The 19,737-nt window shown below is 43.0% G+C and overlaps 1 protein-coding gene across 3 annotated transcripts in view; it reads right to left on the reverse strand.

Annotated features, from left to right (window-relative positions):
• Nucleotides 1–19,737, reverse strand: part of ATP8B1 (ATPase phospholipid transporting 8B1) — a 107,503-nt gene that overhangs the window by 37,383 nt on the left and 50,383 nt on the right. The window contains exons 3-10 of one of the 3 annotated variants that reach the window (XM_053294666.1): nucleotides 14,546–14,643; nucleotides 13,948–14,061; nucleotides 12,597–12,695; nucleotides 10,536–10,597; nucleotides 5,718–5,790; nucleotides 5,551–5,621; nucleotides 3,438–3,520; nucleotides 27–185 (exon numbers count right to left, since the gene is read on the reverse strand). In XM_053294666.1, coding sequence (XP_053150641.1) covers nucleotides 27–185; nucleotides 3,438–3,520; nucleotides 5,551–5,621; nucleotides 5,718–5,790; nucleotides 10,536–10,597; nucleotides 12,597–12,695; nucleotides 13,948–14,061; nucleotides 14,546–14,643 — 759 coding nt within the window. Of the gene's footprint in view, nucleotides 1–26; nucleotides 186–3,437; nucleotides 3,521–5,550; nucleotides 5,622–5,717; nucleotides 5,791–10,535; nucleotides 10,598–12,596; nucleotides 12,696–13,493; nucleotides 13,623–13,655; nucleotides 13,817–13,947; nucleotides 14,062–14,545; nucleotides 14,644–19,737 lie in introns of those variants that run through there. The other 2 variants (XM_053294669.1, XM_053294667.1) reach the window with 2 other exon arrangements.

Below are 19,737 nucleotides of genomic sequence, written 5' to 3' on the forward strand. Positions count from 1 at the left end.
CTACACTCTACTCACTACATAGATACCTGCAAATACGACAAGCCCATGACAAGCATCTGTGTTCCGGATTTTACAGCCACGTAACAAGATTTTGTCAGCATCCAGTGCGTATCTCCTTCCTCTCCAGCTCAAGGTTCCTGTGAACTTATCTAGACGATTGTTGGGTTCTTCACATTCTATCAAACCTAACATCGCATTTTAGAAAGAAAGCAGAAAATAAGTACTAGATCACACAACGGACTTGCCATGAAAATATTTTAGTACATTCTACTTAGGGTTAACTGTACATTATATAGTCCTATTCACACATTATATAGGAATGTAGGAAGCTGCCATATACAAAGTCAGACCATAGGTCCATCTGGCTCAGTCTTGTCTACATAGACTGTCAGCGGCTTCTCCAAGGTTGCAGGCAGGAATCTCTCTCAGCTTTATCATGGAGATGTCAGGGAGTGAACTTAGAACCTAGATACTCTTCTTAGAGCAGCTCCATCCCCTGAGGGGAATATCTTACAGTGCTCACACATGTAGTCTCCCATTCATATGTAACCAGGGAGGACTGTGCTTAGCTAGGGAGACAAGTCATGCTTTCTACCACAAAACCAGTGCTCATGCACTCTCCCTCCCCACCCACCCCACCCACAGTTATTCATACATGTTCAATGCTTCCCAGATCTACTTCTCCAGATCTACTTCTCTTCGACTTCCCAGATCTACTTCTCCATGTCAACTTCTTCAGGAGTTGGCATATCCTCCCTAAATGCCTGCCTGGAAGCAGTAATGGGCTGGATGAGGGAGAATAAACTGAAGCTGAATCCAGATAAGACGGAGGTACTTATTGTGTGGGGTCAGAACTCAAGAGACAATTTTGATCTATCTGTTCTAGATGGGGTCACACTTCCCCAAGGAACAGGTTCACAGTCTGGGAGTACTTCTGGATTCACACCTCTCCCTCATTTCTCAGGTTGAGGCGGTGACCAGGGGTGCTTTATATCAGCTCTGGCTGATACGCCAGCTGCGCCCGTTTCTCGAGATCAACAACCTCAAAACAGTGGTACATCTGTTGGTAACCTCCAGACTTGACTTCTGTAATGCGATCTATGTGGGGCTGCCTTTGTATGTAGTCCAGAAACTTCAGCTGGTTCAGAATGTGGCAGCCAGGTTGGTCTCTGGGTCATCTCAGAGACCACATTACTCCTCTACTGATGGAGCTACACTGGCTGCCAATAGGTTTCCGGACAAAATACAAAGTGCTAGTTATAACTTATAAAGCCCTAAACGGCTTAGGCCCTGGGTATCTAAGAGAGCGTCTTCTTCACTACGAGCCCCACCACCCATTGAGGTCATCTGAGGAGGTTTGTCTCCAGTTACTGCCAACTTGTTTGGTAGCTACAAAGAAACAGGCTTTCTCAGTCGCTGCCCCGAGATTGTGGAATGCACTCCCTGCTGAGATACGATCCTCCCCATCTCTGGCAATTTTCAAAAAACACCTTAAAACCCATCTTTTTGCCCAAGCTTTCCCAGCTTCCTAAACAAAAAAATTGGGGTTTTAATCTTTGGTTTATTTTTAAATTGTTAAATTGTTTTTAAGTTTTTTGTATATGTTTTTAACTGGTTTTATGCTATTGTTAACCGCCCAGAGACAAAAGTTTGGGGCGGTGTATGAATTAGATAGACAGACAGACAGAACTACACTTCCCTGGATTTCAGGAGGCCTGTACCCAGGTTCACTTTTAAAAGGAATGCATGTACCATCATTCACACAAAAAAATTGCACACATGTACAGGCATTTGAACACACATACACCATAATGTCTGAATAGGATTTATGTAAGTACAATATTTATAGGTGCAGGTCTGAAGTCAATACATTTCCAGCTTTTGCATGCTCTAAAATCAAGTACAACTTGCAGAATTGCCCAGTGTGGCTGAATGTTTTTCGGCATATCAGGTCAACAAAAACAAAGCAGCAAAAATGGGAAGGGTTCACCAAGTCACAACTGCACCCAAACAAAAACCCATTGTACACTAGAAAAACAAATATATTAAGCAATACTCTTGTAATACTTCAATAAAGAATTATTACCATAAAATGTAGCATAGTAAAATTCTGAAATAGCATATTATTATTCTTTATTACTTATTACATTTAACAATATAATAATTGTCCCACATTTATGGAACAATTATGTAGAAAGTTTAAAATGAAACCTTGACAGTCCCAAGTAGGTAGAAAGTCTTTCGCAGTTCTTGTAGAGGTCCAGTAAGTCAAGAGGTCCTTGAACAAATTGTTCAAGATGCAAGACTATGTGGTGTAATCTCCATATGTAGAGAAGAAGATCCAGTGTATGAAGCCAATTTTCAGCTACCTGTTCTTTTGTGGCTCCTATTGGCCATATGCATTTCGACTCTCCTGGGCACATTATGGAGACTGTAGCTATTTGTAGATAGTCTGCTTCTCAAAATACAGCACCAGCTCTCACCCACTAACCCAGAGTCACTTGTTGCTGGACCTCTACAAGAATTATTTGTAATAACTGGACCTTCTACAAGTATTATTTTGTTCACTCACACACCAGTAAGCAAAATGGGAATTATTCACCCACTCATAGGAAGAGGACTGGTCTTTCTTTGGAGCATTCATCCTTCAGATTTTTTATTTTTTGGCACTACCGACACTGGATACGCAAGCGCAAGTTCCGGGCAATGCTCTCCCCCAATTGCTTTCCTATATGTGGCAGGGGAGTGCAAGGGTGCATTCCTCCCAAGCCAACCCAATGCAGCACTCTACCTCCAAGGCCAGTGGACACTGCTATTTATATCAGAGATATTGATTATGCTGTTCAAGCCTACACATGTTGGACTCCTTCTGTACATTCTGTTTAGATCTTGTGCCCATACATGTGCAACTGATGGGGTGCCGGGTGGGCAGAGAGAGAAGGGACAAACTGCCCCCCCCACTACCAAAGATAGCAAATGATTTGGGCAGAACCAGCGTGGTGTAGTGGTTAGAGTGCTGGACTAGGACCAGGGAGACCCGAGTTCAAATCCCCATTCAGTCATGATACTGGCTGGGTGACTCTGGGCCAGTCACTTCTCTCTCAGCCTAACCTACTTCACAGGGGTGTTGTGTGGAGAAACCCAAGTATGTAGTACACCACTCTGGGCTCCTTGGAGGAAGAGTGGGATATAAATGTAAAAATAAATAAATAAATAAATAAATAAATAAATAAATAAATAAATAAATAAATCACTCAATCTTCCAAACTGGGATTTTCCTTGAGACATGTGAACTTCCAACACAACAAGGTTGCCCCCAAATCAGATAAGGCCGGCCTCTTTTAAGTAAGTATTTTAGGAAGAAAAATGATCACAGCTTTTAAAAAAATATCTTAAATCATGCTAGCTACTTGCAATGAAAAATGAAAGCCACAAACCATCAAATGTTGCCAGTGCATTTTCTTCTTGAAGGTATTTGTCCGTTACCTCCAGAGACATTTTAAACTTTAAGTTGGTTTCACTGAAAGAAAGAAAAAACCCATGTACATTGTAAGTTCAATGCAAACTGAACATTTTAGTTCTTCATATTTCTAAAGAGGAGAGCTTACTCATTTAAGATAAACCTCTGCTTGTGTTTACTTATGCTTCTGTTAGGTCATTCTTGTTCCTTAGAGCACTGTTCTTTAATTTCCCAATAGAATAGCCACAGAACAAAAACACAAAGTAAACAATGGGAACGGTGACCAAAAAAAATCCCCTGGCTTCAAAGAGAACAGATTTAAAATAGATATTCCTTTTTCTTAGCCAGAGAGGAGCATCAGGATGCACTTCTCAACACTGGCTGCCTTCGGACATCACACGGACCCTGAGATAAAGCCACCTCAGGTTGGCCCCACACAATATGTGAATTATCAGAACTGCAGTTGCAGAACCCAACCACCGTTCTGATTCCTCACCCCAATCTCCGAATGAACCCTCTGTTTGGACTAAGGTACATTTACCAAACCGAGGGTCCAGAGGCTGGATTGTGTCATCCGGTTTGGGCAATTCACCTAAGCCATAGTTAAGGGAGAGAGCTCCTCCCACTGCTTACCCACCGTGTGTCCCCTCCCTCCTGGTTCACAGTAACGCTCCTCCACAGTCAGAGATCTAAACACAACTATCACACGGTGGGAACCCCTGGCTGCACACTTGCACATGCCAGATCTGAGAGTAACAGCAGCACAACAGGAGCAACGAACAGTTTTGTGCTCTGAGAAAAGAAGATGTCAGCAGCAGCAGCTTCAGCCATGGTCAGCAAGTGTATACCGCATTGAAAGTCAGTTTCTGTGGTTATTATTTAGTGGACTGTCAGAGTTCCCCAAGGTGGAGACTCTGCTTACCAGTGTCCTTAGTAGTGATGCTGCACTGCAGCAATTTTCAAGTCTCCAAGTCCTACACTCCGGGACAGATCTATAATTGAGCAGCTGCGTTCCAAGAAGACGGGCCTCCTGGGTGCCGCAGGGACAGAGGTTTGCCCGCCCAGGGTCTCACAGCAGGGAGTTGCTGCAGGCCCCACCATTCAGCTCTTTTGCAGTGGGCCCTTCATCTGTCCCACAATTTGCCGTTGCCCTTCCGCCAGCTGACCTGCCCTCAAGCTGACCTGCCCTCCTGCCAGCTGCTGGCCTCTGAGGACCCACAAGCCCATCCAGTGCAGTCGCTATGGCCAGCTTGCTGCACATTCCCAGCTGTGACGTCACGATACCATGCTGTGGACAGGGCTGCAGGGGCGGTGGGGGAGCGTGGAAGGTGAACAACTTGGACATGGGCTTCTGCCCACATGGCTGTGCCACTGCCTACACTGGCCCCACCCTGCAAGGCCCATTACTGGCTGCACTGTAGGCAGCAGGAATCTGAGACACTTCCTGTCTGAAGCAGATCTTGCCTCACTTTCAAGGCCTTGTGGCTACTGGTGTGTCTGTTCTTGTTTACCTCCTTGATTTGCCCATTCGGCCTGACCTCTGGCATGCTTCTGACCTTCAGCTCCTAGCTTTCCCTCTGACTGTCGGCTCAGCTTGATCTCTGGCACATTCCTGATTCTCCCGGTCCCAGCTTCTAGCCTTGTACCACCCAGCAATGGGAGCCCACAGCACAGCCCTTTCATGCTTCGCACTAGATTTGCTTGGCTCTACATTCCATGTCCTTCAAGTGGGCACAAAGTTTCCTCATGCCCAAGACAAACCCAGGCTGCAGTGAAGAGCACCACACTGGTAAGAGTCTTACAGCGCCCCAAGCAGAGTTCATTACATGAATGGAAATAAACCCTAATGCAAAATGCTACTGTTCTAAGAACAAGGCTTCAGCATTGCTTCTTCCTTGTTGCGTGCGGCATAGAACTACCTAAGGCAAAATGTGCTCTTTCAATTCTGTGTTACAACTTAGGAATGCCCCATGCAAATTTCAAAATATGACGCAAGGCTGAGACAAACAAGGTCATTTACTGCAAAAGAGTGGGGGGGAGGGTGGTGTTTTGGACATCCTGGGATGCGAAACAAACGAAAGGAATCTTACCCATCTAGTTCAGCTGTCTCTACATAACAAAGGCTATTAGGTTCTGAACTGGACAGCAGCAGAATATCAGCCTGGTTAAAAAAAATGTATATAAAGCCAGTTAAACACAGAGAAAGAAAGGTTACCAGTGTTCTAATACAAAATTATGCACACAGTATTTCACTTACAGGAACAAAGGCATTCTTCTTCAGGCGGATGACATCGCCAACTTTAATGTCTTTCCATTTTGTTTCTTGGAACCTGAAGTAGCAAGTTATTTTCGATTCAGAACAGTTATAGGGGACGGCATTTAGAAAAAAATGCTGAATGCTCTCAAAGAACACATGCCATTTCTACTGGATAATATTAAACCATCCCTGCACAAATTAAGGCTCAGGGGCTGGATTCAGCCCACACAGACCTTTCTGCTGGCCCACAGCTAAGAATATCCTTCAGCAACAGCAGGAGCCTTGAAGAGCTCTAGGAATGCATGCCTAAGATTGCTGTCTGGATGCAACAGCAATTGAGGGAGAGAAGGAGGACTTTGCACTTGTTTTGGGCTGGCATTCATTCCAAGTGCCTCACTGTCTGAGCCAGGACAAGGCCCATTTTTTGGTCACTATCCTTGGATAAAACCATGAGTCCCTTGCTGTGGTGGCAGTGAGGGGAAGACCCATAAGTAGCTAATCATTGATTTCACTAATATTTTAAATAATTGATTTTAATCTAACAATGCACTGAAAATTGACCAGAAGAGAAGAGCTAGTCTTGTGGCAGCAAGCATGAATTGTCCCCTTTGCTAATCAGGGTGTGCCCTGGTTTGCATTTGAATGGGAGACTACATGCCTGAGCACTGTAAAATATTCCTCTTACGGGATGGAGCTCTGGAGAGAGAAGAAGGTCCAGGTAGGGCTAAGAGACTCCTGCCTGTGAGCTGGAGAAGTCACTGCCAGTCTGTGTAGACCAGGGATTCTCAACGTGTGGGTCCCCAGATGTAATTGGACTTCAACTCCCATAATTCCCAACCAAAGGCCACTGGGACTGGGGATTATGGGAGTTGAAGTCCAATAACATCTGGGGACCCACATGTTGAGAAACCCTGGTGTAGACAATACTGAGTTAGAAGGACCAATGGTCTGACTCGGTAGAAGGCAGCTTCCTATATTTCTATGACCTTGGCCCCTGTATGTCAAGTTATGATTGGTTCTGGCCCACTGGGGTGTTTGAGTTGTGCACTCCTGTATTAAACCCTCCCTGCTCTTGGCTGCATAGATGCATATTAAAACATCCATGCTAATTTTCCATATACAGAGAACAAGCGGGATTCACGCCAAATAACAGGAAAAAACAAAATAGAAACCGCGCACAGTAATGGGACAGAGGGGCCTCAAAAAATGCCAGAAAATGCAAAAAACCCAAGCTATGCTATATATAGGAATCTATATGGAGGAAATAGACAAAACACATGTAACCATTTTTTCCTGTGACTGAAGATACTATATAGTCATGGAGTAAATAAATAGCAATAACAATTGTCTTGCAAGTTATATCTGCACATACATATGTCAAAGATATTACATCTCAGTAAACGGAACACAAAATCATCATTGAGGATGAATACAAATTCAATTCACAACCATTCATGTATTTGAAAAAACAGCATAATTATGTGAACAAAGTATGTTGCTCTTCTGTATTGAGAATAAAGTCTTGCAATGGTGAAAAAAAATCCTTGAATGAGTAACAATAAAAATTGTCTTGCAAGTTTTTTCATCATTAGTCCTTCTTCAGAGAACTATAATATTCAAATTTCCTCCTCCCTTAGCTCAAACAACAATAGCTTGACAAACAAATCTTTATGGAGGCAGCCTTTCCTCCTATACTTTGGTTAGCAAGCTTTTTTTCCCCTCAACAAAGTATAGGAGGAAAGGCTGAGGAATGGGCTCAATTCCGAAATGGTCTCAAGAATCCCGGAACTAGCCTATACTTTTTTCACCATTGCAAGACTTCATTCTCAGGATTTTTTTCACCATTGCAGGACTTTATTCTCAAACACAGAGAAAAGAAATAAGTTTTTGTTCCATTTACTGAGATGCTATATTTTTTACATATGAAAAAACTTGCAAGACAATTGTTATTGTTACTCATTCAAGGATTTTTTTCACCATTGCAAGACTTTATTCTCAATACAGAAAAGCAACATACTTTGTTCACATACTTATGCTGTTTTTTCAGATACATGAATGGCTGTGAATTGAATTTGTATTCATCCTCAACGATGATTTTGTGTTCCGTTTACTGAGATGTAATATCTTTGACATATGTATGTGCAGATATAACTTGCAAGACAATTGTTATTGCTATTTATTTACTCCATGACTATTAATATAGTATCTTCAGTCACAGAAAAAATGGTTACATGTGTTTTGTCTATTTCCTCCATATAGATTCCTATATACAGCATAGCTTGTGTTTTTGCATTTTCTGGCATTTTTTGAGGCCCCTCTGTCCCATTATTGTGCGCAGTTTCTTTTTTGTTTTTCCCTGTAATTTTCCATATACTGCAAGAACAAAAAGATGTAGGTGCAGAGGATGGTCATTTCATGCAAGCAAAAATTGCAAATTTCACATTATCCCATGGAAGACATTCTTAGGACTTTTAGGAACCTCCCAAAAAAGGAAATTAAAATAATTTATTTTCAAGCATGTGAAGCTTGAAGTTTCTCAGAATTGCAGGAGAGAGAATTATTTTAAAACCTTGCATTTATTCAGTATCTCTTCATTCTGTTTTACTGATACTGGCTGAAACTCAAAATCATACAGTTCCATCTTAAAACTCAGTCCACTCAAAGCACAACAGGTTGATACTAGCAGCCTTTTGAATTGTTATCAATGAATGTGGCCAAAGACTGTCTATTGATTAGTGCAGCAAGAAAACAAATCCTAAAATCAAGGCTATATGAACACCACACACAGACAAAAAAAAAGAGAAACAACCCTCTAGTATATTATGGAATGGATAATTCCATTCCATACTCTGAATAGATTGTGATAATGAAAATATGCCCCTTAATTATGAGCTTGTCAGTACATACCTTGATTGCACAATCTGATGGTCCCCCACTTTTGAATGTGTTTGCAATGGCTCATTGGTAAGGATCTCACAAAAATGAGATGGCCCCAGAGCTTTGATGGCTCACCTGGAAGGACTGGGAGCTCCGACAAAATTACACCTCCCACTATCCCCCTACTGCCTCTGAGGACCACTTACCAGACTATGGCCGCATTAGCACATCCATTGGACCAGCGGTTCTGCTCCTCGTCCCCCTGCTCTCCTGTCCGGATCCAGACATAATGGAGGTTGATCTCTCTGCAGTCAGAGAGACTGCAGAGAGGAGGGAGAACTGGCTGTGCGGGCATCCTCCTTGGATGGACAGCCCACACAGCCAATTGTGGCTGGAGTTGAGGGAGGAGCTTCCTCCCTCAACTCCGGTTGAAAGGGACACTTCCCGCAGTTCCTCATTTGGATGCAATGCAGGCTGCATCTAACCTCAGGTTGCAGCAACAAAACTCACTACAATCCAAGGGTCCAGGCTGGAGGAAACTTTGGGTACATCGCCACGCGGAACCACAGTTGCATGCATCCATATGGAATGCTCGGAGAACTTCTGGCACATTCAACTCCAGTTCCACGTTATGTGCGAACGCGGGCAGTGCCTGACACGTGGACTAACCATGCCCTAGTGCAAACATGTTGCACTAGTGCAAGGATGTTGCGCTAGCTAGTTCCACCAAGTCAGGAGCTTGATTTCCAGACTAGGGCTGCAGTAGTGCCACAGAGTGCACTTGCACAACCTGTGGCATGCCTCCTGCTATGAAACCTTCATTGCAGCTGCAGGGAATAATGCAAAGCTATTTGCTATTCTTGCTGTGGAAATGCAATGCCTGCACAAGCAGACCAACAGTGCAAGAGGCCAAGCAACTTGGAGCATCTGCTTGGCGATGTGACCTTATTGTGTGGATGCATCTTTGTATGTTGCATTAATCTGGATGTCAGTGAGTGCTTCTAACAACATGGAGAGCCACGAGATGCAGTCTGCTTGTGCCGTGCTTCTCTCTTCAGGCCAGAGGAAGTGAGTCTTGCTTTTAACTTGATTAAGTTCAGATAGAAGTCAGAAAAAGGAAACCTTGGGTATGTTGCTGCACTGAACCACTGTTGCACACATTAACACGTAACGCTTGGAGAACCTCCGGCCCATTCAACTCCGGTTCCATATTACATCTGAATGCAGCCTGTGCCTATCATGCAATCTTAACTTGATCAAGTTAAGAGCAACTTAACCAGGATCAAGTTAAGAGCAACACCCACTTCCTCTGGCCAGACAAGGCAGAGAGGCCACAGACTGAGGGCGCTCTGTACAACCTTAACACACACTTAAAATTGGATTGGGAACCACAAAGTCCCTATTATATTTTCACCATTGCAAGGCATGGAGTTTGCCCATCCTTTTATTCGTCGGGAAATAAAATTCATTTCAAACAATAACAGAGATATTTGTTTGGACATAATATGCATGTGAATTGTGTGCAGGTCTCAGCACATGTGTACTGTGTTGTGAACTAACACACACCCTGTGCTATGGAATCTACAGCAGAGCTATGGTAGTGTAGTGGTTAGAGTGTCAGACTGTGACCTGGGAGATCCAAGTTCAAATCTCCACTCGGTCACAAAGCTCACAAAGATGATCTTGAGGTGAGTCATCTCAGACTAACTTATCTCACAGGTTGTGGCTAGGATAAAAGGGGCGGGGAGAACCATGTATGGTGCTCTGAACCCTTGGAGGAAGGGCAGGATCGGAATGAAATAAGTAAGTACTCCTGGGGAAAATTCAGTTACTCGTGCTACAACACACACTTCTGAATACCACCCCACCCCCCAAGAAATTTAAAAGTTGGTGATCCCTGAAGATGTAGATACTGTACAATCTGGGTTAGGTATTTCATACCTGCCCTCTTTGATTACATCACATGTGCGGTTGTTAATTTCATTGTCCATCCGATGTCGAGCCTGAGAAGGAGTTGGGGGGGGTGTGGAGCGGGGGGAGATGGAGAGAGTTTTAGAGTTACTTCATATTTATTTATTTCATATACACACACAGGTATTAAAAATACAAGTCTTAAAGAGCCATTGTGTTACATATTCAAAAAATCCATCAGATGCACTACATGTTCAGCTTTGATTTCTCACTCCCCCGGACATGAGACTGCTTGATCAGTCAGAAGGCAGAGAATGATCTTGCCTCTGCACTCATTAGTATTTATTTATCTGTCATTTATATACCGCCTGATATATGTGTCCCTAGATGGTGTACACAATTTAAAATACAACAGATGTAAAAACAAAATAAAAAGCAATTAAAACCAATTCACAGAATAAAGTTTAGAAATTAATTTTAATTAAAAGGTTGAGAAAACGGGTGCATCTTAAGGGTCTTTTAAAAGCAGTCAGAGATGGAGAAATTCTTATTTTGACAGGGATGGGATTCCAAAGCCCCAGAGCAGCCACAGAGAAGGCCTGGTCCTCCTGAGTCGCCACCAAACGAACCAGTGGCAACTGTAACCTGACCTCCCCAGCAGTGTCCCCTCTAATAGGGATTCCCAGATGTTGTTGACTGCAACTCCCACAATCCCCATCTGCAATAGCTTTTGCTTGGGGATTCTGGGAGTTGTAGTCAAGAACATCTGGGAATCCCTGTTAGAGGGAACACTGCTCCTCAGATCTTAATAGATGGCAGAGTTCATGACAAAGGAGGTGCTCTCCTAAGCACCCTGGGCCCATTTTATTCACACAAATAAATGAACCCCGCTGCAATGAATGACTTGCGTGGAGGAGAGCTGGTCTTGTGATAGTGAGCATAAATTGTCCCCTTTGTAAAGCAGGGTCCACCCTGGTTTGCATTTGGATAGGTGACTACATGGGAGCACTGTCAGCTCTAAGTTCGTCCCCTTGGGGACGGGGCTGTAGCTCAGTGGTAGAGCATCTGCTTGCACACAGAAGGTCCCAGCTTCACTCCCTGGCATCTCCAGGTAGGGCTGGGGAAAACTCTTGCCTGAAAACTTGGAGAAGCTGCTGCCAGTCAGTGTAGAAAATACTGAGCTAGAAGGCAAATGGCTGACTTGGTCATAAGCCTAATGATCATGCTGACAGCAAAGTTTATGTCAAGTCAAGTCTATTTATGGTCAAAGACCAGAATTCAAAACATATATACAAATAAGAATCAACAGTTTGGTATAATGTCCCAAATAAACCCCAAGTTACAAGAGCTGGTCTACTATCTGATGCCTCACTTTCCTAGCCACCACTGAACTTTGCGACATTAGTTGTTATCTCCTCCTTCTGATCAGAAAGCAAATAATCAACATAAATTATGTCTGTATGCCCTGGATAATCAACCAATAGTGGAGCAATAAAACATTGATGAAAGTCCTTGTAAAGGGAGCAGTAAAGTAAAATGTGAAAAATTGATTCCCGATCTCCAGAATCACACAGGCACAGTCTCTGTTCTTTAGGAATCCTTCTGAACTCACCCTCCAAATCAGCCGAAGGTAATACATTAAGTCGGGCCAACGTGAACATCCTGTGGTATTTAGTAATTATAAGTTTATCTAAATAACTCACAAGTTTGTTGTTATAGGGCTGTAGCCCCCAAAAAACTTCCTTGGGGATTAAAGACCGATCAATTGCACCTCCATATCAAAGTGTATGTCTTTTGCATGGGGTATTCCAGATCCACTTAGCGGAGCCATAAAGCCCTTCACCTCACTTGACTTAAAAAAATTTTTTTGACACATTCTCCCACCTTTCTTTTCTTTGTGCCACACAAGCCAATTAGTTTTTGTTTTGTCAAAATACATTTTGGGAAAGAAAATCACTTTCTTCCTCAACTTGAGAAGGGTTGCTGTTGCAAATCTTTCTCCAGTATAAATCATCAGATGAAAAACACAGCAAACTGAACAACAGTGATGCAAACAGAGGAAGAAGAAAAGAGAAAAGAGAAGATTCTTACTATATCATCCACGAGGTCTTTAATTGCAGTTATGCCCAGAACCAACAGTAAAGGAATCAGGGTTGTATACCACGACAAGGTAGTTATTTCAGGAATTGTCTGCAAACCAAGACATTTACACAAGATTTTTTTTAATCTTGCCTTTTGACCACCACAGTGATGTCAAAGACAGCATATATAATTCTCAAGAAAAAATAACCAGAAATGTGTTTTTTTAAAAGACTCTCCAAAATAAAAAATACAATTCAAAACTGCAGGAACATTTAAAAAACAACCACCAAGATCCAGAAGACAGTTCTAACTAAAGCCCACCAAAAGCCTAAATAAATAGCATAGCTTTCACTTGGCAGTGAAGGATAGTAAAGCCAGCACCAGGTACAGGGGTGGATTAATCTTTTTGCGGCCTACAGGCAGCAAAAGATTTGCCATCCCAGACACAAAGGAAAGGGGGCTTGTGGGGGCAACTTAATTCTGTTTTTTAAAAATGCCACTGTGTGGCAGCAGAGGCTTTGCCTGCCTCCTAAACCATCACAGGAGCAGAGGTGAGGTCGGGCACCAGAGGACAGTGTTGAAAGAGGTCCACACTCAAGCCCAGTTTACTCACAAATGAGGCAGAGCAGGTTATTTCGGGCCTCTGCACGCTCCTCATACTAGTGCTTGGTGGATCCCAGTTCTGGATCAAGACACTAGACTGTAACGCTAGACTGAGCGAGTTTACGACTGGGGTCCCTTGAGGAAGCTCCTTTGGTGCCTGGGCTCCCTGAAGCAGCACCCCTGGAATCCAAACTCGCTATAGAGTTGACCACTTCCACACCATCATGCCCCCCGCCTCCATATCTGCACACCAATACTGACAACAAGCTTGGCAGGAGCAGGCAGAGCAGAGAAAACAAGTACCAGACTCTGGAAGGCTGCCTCTTTATGGCTTCCTCTCTCCATGCAGGAAAGTAGAGCCCAGGAAGGGTAGTCTGGGCTCAGAAGTGCTTAAGGGCTCTGTCTGCCTCTGAGGTGTTGAGTCGCCTTGTTCCCTTGGAGCTCTCCAAGGTGCTGCAGACTGACCTTGGCTTGACCTTGCCTCTGCCTTGCTTTGTCTTTGCCTTGCGGGCAAGCAGGACAGGGTATAGCTCTGCTTCATGCCCTGCCTCACACCAGTGCAATGTTAGAACCGCTAGCATGTCTAACAAGGTCCAAGGCCTACAGTCCGACCAAAAGCACAACATGCAAACAAAGAACAAATTGTCAATTAGATCATTGCATTAGAAGCTCCTTACTTCTCTACAGTGTGTCAACTATTAAACTGGGCACAAAAGAAACGGGATCTCCATCATGAATTCTACAAATTGTATTTTACCTGTAAAATGAGTAGACACAGGAAATAAAAGTTGGCTGCCCTTTTAAACTGTTCTAATAAATTCAATGGCAAGAAGGTGATTGGATTATATTTGTAGGTTTTAATTGCATTCCCCTGTTAAAGACAAAAAAGAAGAAAATGTATTCCAGACAAAGCATTAATGTACCAATTCAATTTGCAACTCATGTAAAACGTTTCATTTAGTTAAATCACCCTCCAAACTGCTTCAGTTAGGCAAATGCATTATGCAAAACAGTTTACCATGGGTCGCTGCCTTGAACAAGTCAAATAAAACAGGATTTGGGGATTTAATGTTTTTGCACAGAGCCCTAACCTGCTTCCTGTTCAGGTCTGGTAGGTGGGCCCCAGGGTCGGCCAGGCTGAGCACAGGTATGAAGGCCCACATCCATATGTGAACATGTTGCATATTGGGAAGAAGTGCTGGTCTTGGGCTTCTCTTCTTCCCACTCTCAGAGAGTGGGAGGAGGGACTGCCATGGCCTACCCACTGGTCACCCCCTCTTCATTTGCTGTCTAGTTACTAGATGATACTATCCTGTATGTGTGTGTGTGTGTGTTTGTTTTAGAAGTCCACTTACTGAATATATGCTTTTCTTGATGCACCAATATGTTGTTTTCTTGAATTGGGGCTGTTCGTGGAAGCCTCGGTCATTTGCTTTAACTTGCCAGCTGCAATCTAAAATCCAAAACAAACCCCACCAAAAAAATGTTTTTTTAAAAAGCATAATACTTCAGTGTCTGAAATTTTAAAGAGGTTATTCCATCCCACCTGATCTGAATCCTAGACTTTTGTAACTAGTAAATGTTTGTTCTTTTTCACTTACAGTTCTACCACAGACAACGGCTAGGGAAACAAGCTGTATGGGAAACGGCTAAAGGATATATTTAGTCTGGAGGGGAGAAAACTAAGGGAGGATCTGATAGTTATCTTCAAATATCTAGAGGGCTGTCACACTGGAGGAGGAGAGAACCTGTTCTCTTTTGCTCCTGAGGGCAGGACTAGAATCCATAGGCAGAAATTACACGGAAGTAGATTAGTTAGAAGGTATTTTCTGACTTTAAGAGCTGTTTGAGAGTGGAACAGCCTGCCTCATGCAGTGGTCTTTACTGGAGGTTTTCACACAGAGGCTGGGTGGACAGAGCATCTGCTACAGCATTCCTGACAGATTCCTGTATTGAACAGAAGACCTCCAAGGTCCCTTCCAACTCTAAAATTCTATGATTGAATGACACAACAGTCACCTTAAGTGGCGCAGTGGAGAAATGCTTGGCTAACAAGCAGAAGGTTGCTGGTTCGAATCCCCGCTGGTACTATATCAAGCAGCAGTGATATGGGAAGATGCTGAAAGGAATCATCTCATACTGCGTGGGAGGAGGCAATGGTAAACCCCTCCTGTATTCTACCAAAAGAAAACCACAGGGCTCTGTGGACACCAGGAGGCGAAATCGACTTGACGGCACACTTTACCTTTTTTACCTTACAATACGACAAGCCACCTAATGGTGCAGCGGGGAAGTAACTTGCCTAGGGAGCAATAGGTTGCCGGTTCGAATCCCTGCTGGTAGGTTTCCCAGACTTTGGGAAACACCTGTATCGGGCACCAGTGATAGAGGAAGAGGCTGAAAGGCATCATTTCATACTGCATGGAAGGTGGCAATGGTAAACCCCTCTTGTATTCTACCAAAGAAAGCCACAGGGCTCTGTGGTCGCCAAGAGTCGACACCGACTCGATGGCACAACTTTACTTTACAATACAAGAAGAACACCTAAGTAAATGGCAAATGCTCCATTCCTCATCATTTTGGCTTTTGACCCATGGTAACAAAGGAAGTATTGCCAACTGCCAGTATGGTCAAACTGCATGAAAAATTAACTAGCAAAATCCCAAGAAATCCCATGTAACTTCAGTGTTAGTTCTGCATAAGACTACTAGCAGTACCGGTGAACTAGCAAAACAATTTTTTTTAAACAAAAAAACAAGTCAAAACTGGAAGAACAAGTTAGCTGTAAGACAGTAAATCAGATTTTATAGGAGGAAATGTAACCTCAGGAAAATACCACACAATCCATGCTTATGACAAATCCATTGTCTTTTAGAAAATTAGCAAAGAACAGACTGCACAGCTTGATTAAATATTATGCTAGCGATACATACAGTGAATCCACTGAAATGGAAAGTTAGTGTAGTCCCATAACCTATTATTCACATCACCATATGGACCTTGGATCATATACAAGCAACCACCCCCAATACAATTGCTGTGGGAATGTTCCAGACTTGAGTCTGGAAATGTTTAAATATAAGAATAATTTAGCACCTCCAAGTTTGTGGCATATACAGTACACCCTGAAAAATCTCTTCTCCTCACCAAGTTCTGAATTGATTGTTTTTAGTTTAAAATTTTCCCCTTACATATATTTAAAAAGACAGAGATCTAGTTCAGGCTTTTGCTTGAAAACTGTGCCACTCCCTCCCAGCCTAGGGTTGCCAACATTTTTTGGAGAGGAGAACTGGTCTTGTGGTAGCAAGCATGAACGGGAGACTACATGTGTGATCACTGTAAGATATTCCCCTCAGGGGGTGGGGCTGCTCTGATTGCATGCTTGATGCAGAATGTTCCAAATCCCCTCTCTGGCATCTCTAAGATAGAGCTGACAGAAAGTCCTGCCTGCAACCTTGGAGAAGCCTCTGCCAGTTTGTGTAGACAGTACTGAGCAAGATGGACCAAGGGTTTGACCCGGTAGAAGTCAGCTTCCTATGACTGAAAATTTATGGGACCAGTTTCAAAATGGTAGCCATCTTCTCTGTTTAGTTGAACAGTTAATCAATATTGCCAGCAAACTCATATTTACAATATAGGTGGGCCCTTGCTATTTGTGGGGGTTCCATTCTGACTTATAACCATGGATAACGGAACCACAGACTTAAAACCTTAAGTCAATAGGAATTGGGCAGCGGGGGGGGGGGTTGGTTCTGGAACTCAGGAAAATGACCAAAAAAACACACCAAAACAACAACCACCAAAAACCCAGGGTAAAAGCAGAAATAAGGATGGAGTACAACACTGTACCTTGGCCACCTTAGCTCTCCCACTCTCCAGCTCCTCCAGCAATGCTCCCCAGCTCCTCCAGCAAAGCGTAATAATGATGTTTCCTCACCCTACTGTTGAAGTCCAGCACTTATTAACACAAGCCCCTTGGCCCGATTGGTTGGGAGGCTGGCCAAAGAGGCAGCACAAAATTAAATCCAATTCAAGTAAACACACAAATAAGAGTGTGTGAGAATCAAGGAGTGAGAGGAAAATCTATTTTCAATAGATAATTTAAATCAAATTTAAGTTTAAACTGAATTTTAATTGCAATTTAAATTCCACACAGTACTGAAGTGATCAAAATTTTAAAAATTCAAAATTGAAATTTTTAATTAAAAATAAAATCTCATCAAAATGAAATTTATAAATGTGAAAATTAGCATCTTATGAGGGCTCCAAGAAGCTCCAGCATAATGGCTCCTGAAGACTCCCCCAATGGCTCCGCAAGGATACCAAATGCTGCCAAATGCTACCCAAAATTGCTTTTAGAAGCACAAAAAATTCTAAATTGATTTAAAGTTCAGTCACAAAGTCTTGAAGTCTTTTAGCTGGTCTCTTGTAGCACATACCTCCTAATTCTTGGGGTCTCTAGCCCAGGAGCTGTTAGTGATTTGTTTTCCGGTACAGAGGATTGTCCATCACTCTCATCAGCCTCATCTGTGAGGTCAAAACTGGGAGGCAAGATCAAAGTCCTCTTCAGTTCCTCTCTTGAGATCAGACTCCCTTCCCTCTTTTCTCATAGCATGCAGGCTGGAAAATCTCAAACTGTTCAATTTCCCCCCCATCATACAATATGACAGAATCTCCTCGGATTATGATTTGTTTTGGTCCAGAATCCCGGGAACTTCCCTTTCTCACATTATAAGGCAGCCATACTTGAACAAAGTCCCTCACCTGATATGTTCACTGTTTTGCGCCTCATTTTTGATCTACATACAATTTATATTTTTGTTGTTTCACCCCTACCCGATCATGAATCTCCGCATCCTCAGGGTGAGATGGCCCAGAAAGCCCTATCAGTTGTTGCCAATGGGTAAGTTTGGTGGCACCTTTGCATCCTCTCAGCAGTTCAAAAGGTGATTTTCCTGTAGTAGAATGAGGAGTAGTTTGATAAGCAAATAGAGTTCCACCGACTGCCTCCTTCCAGGGTTGTTGTTGTTGTGTAGCAGCCAGTTGCAAACTTTCTTTCATTTCTCTGTTCATTCTTTCCACTAAGCCATTCCCTTGAAGATAGGACAAGGAAAAGATCTTGTGTTTTATACCATGGTTATGCAAGTATCACTCCATTTCAAATAGTAATCCACCATCACTTTAACAAATCTTTGTTTTCTGGGTTGGTTTTCAAAAGGCCCCATTATTATATAATGATGGGGATATATAATCCAGAGCATTATATATCCAGAGCAAGTTTTTCCCAAGCATCATTGGGATACTCTACTGAAGTCAAAGAGGTGGTAAAAGTCTTCTGTGATCCGTCACATACAGCACAAGCCATACAGTGCCCGATTATATTTTCAATATGTTTGTCCATACCTGGCCATGAAAAGCTCTCTCTGATTCGCCTTTTAGTCAAGCTCATGCCCAGGTGACTTTCATGGGCAATTTTGATCACCGTTGCTTGTAAGGAGGTTTGCACCACCAAATGATCAGTCCTCAGCACCAGCTCATCGAGAAGGGACAGCTCACTTGCTACATGGATGTGTGGTTGAAGATGTTCAGGTACCTTGTTTTTGTGTGGCCATCCATCAGTTATGTAAGGTTTAAGTTCAGTAAGCACTTGATCAGCACTGAGGGCCACTTTCCATTCAGAAGATGTGATCACTCGCATTGGTGGATGAAGCTATTTGTATAATTACTACTCATTCATCCTCTTCTTTTGTTATCACCTCTTGGCCTCGAAGAGCCCAAGAGGTACCCTTTGGAGTACCAAAGAAAGTGATTTGGCACAGTGAAGAGCATTTCCCACCATCCTAGCCATCTCTATAACTGTATCCAAGTTACATTTCCGTTCCAGTAGCAGGCGTTTCATGCAGTTCGGAGCAGTTTGTTTTCATAACAATCTGATCCCTGATCATTTCGGTAAAGTTGGCAAACTCACAGGTTGATGATTTCAGTAAAGTTGGCAAACTCACAGGTTACACTAAAGGCACACAATTCTGTGATATATTGATCAATAGATTCACCAGGCAGTTAGGATCTAAAATAGAACTTAATGTACAGCAATCACATTCAAAGCAGGGTTGAAATGATCATCTAAGCTTCAAAAGGGTTGGCATCCCCTTCCAAGTTGGCAGGAAATGGCAAATAAGTATATATTCTTTGGCTTTCAGGGCCCAGGCAGCCAATAAAGGCTTCTGCTTCGCTGGAGTAAAATCAGGGGCTCTAGAACTTTAAAACTATAAACTAAAAGCTTAACTAAACAGGCATGTTTTCAGATCTTTCTTAAAAGCACCCAGAGAAGGGAGGCTCCAATTTCATTAGGAAGCACGTTCCAAAGTCCCGGGGCAACCCTAGAAAAGGCCCCATTTTGAGTTGCCACCAATTGAGCCAGTGGCAACTGCAACCAGATTATCACCCTAGATTATTTTAATAGGTGACGGAGTTCATGAAGAAGGTGGTGTTCTCGTGGACCCATTCAGGGCTTTATAGGTAATAACCAGCACTTTGTATTTTGCCT

This window comes from Hemicordylus capensis, chromosome 2 (genome assembly GCF_027244095.1).
Source record: "Hemicordylus capensis ecotype Gifberg chromosome 2, rHemCap1.1.pri, whole genome shotgun sequence".
Taxonomy (NCBI): Eukaryota; Metazoa; Chordata; class Lepidosauria; order Squamata; family Cordylidae; genus Hemicordylus; species Hemicordylus capensis.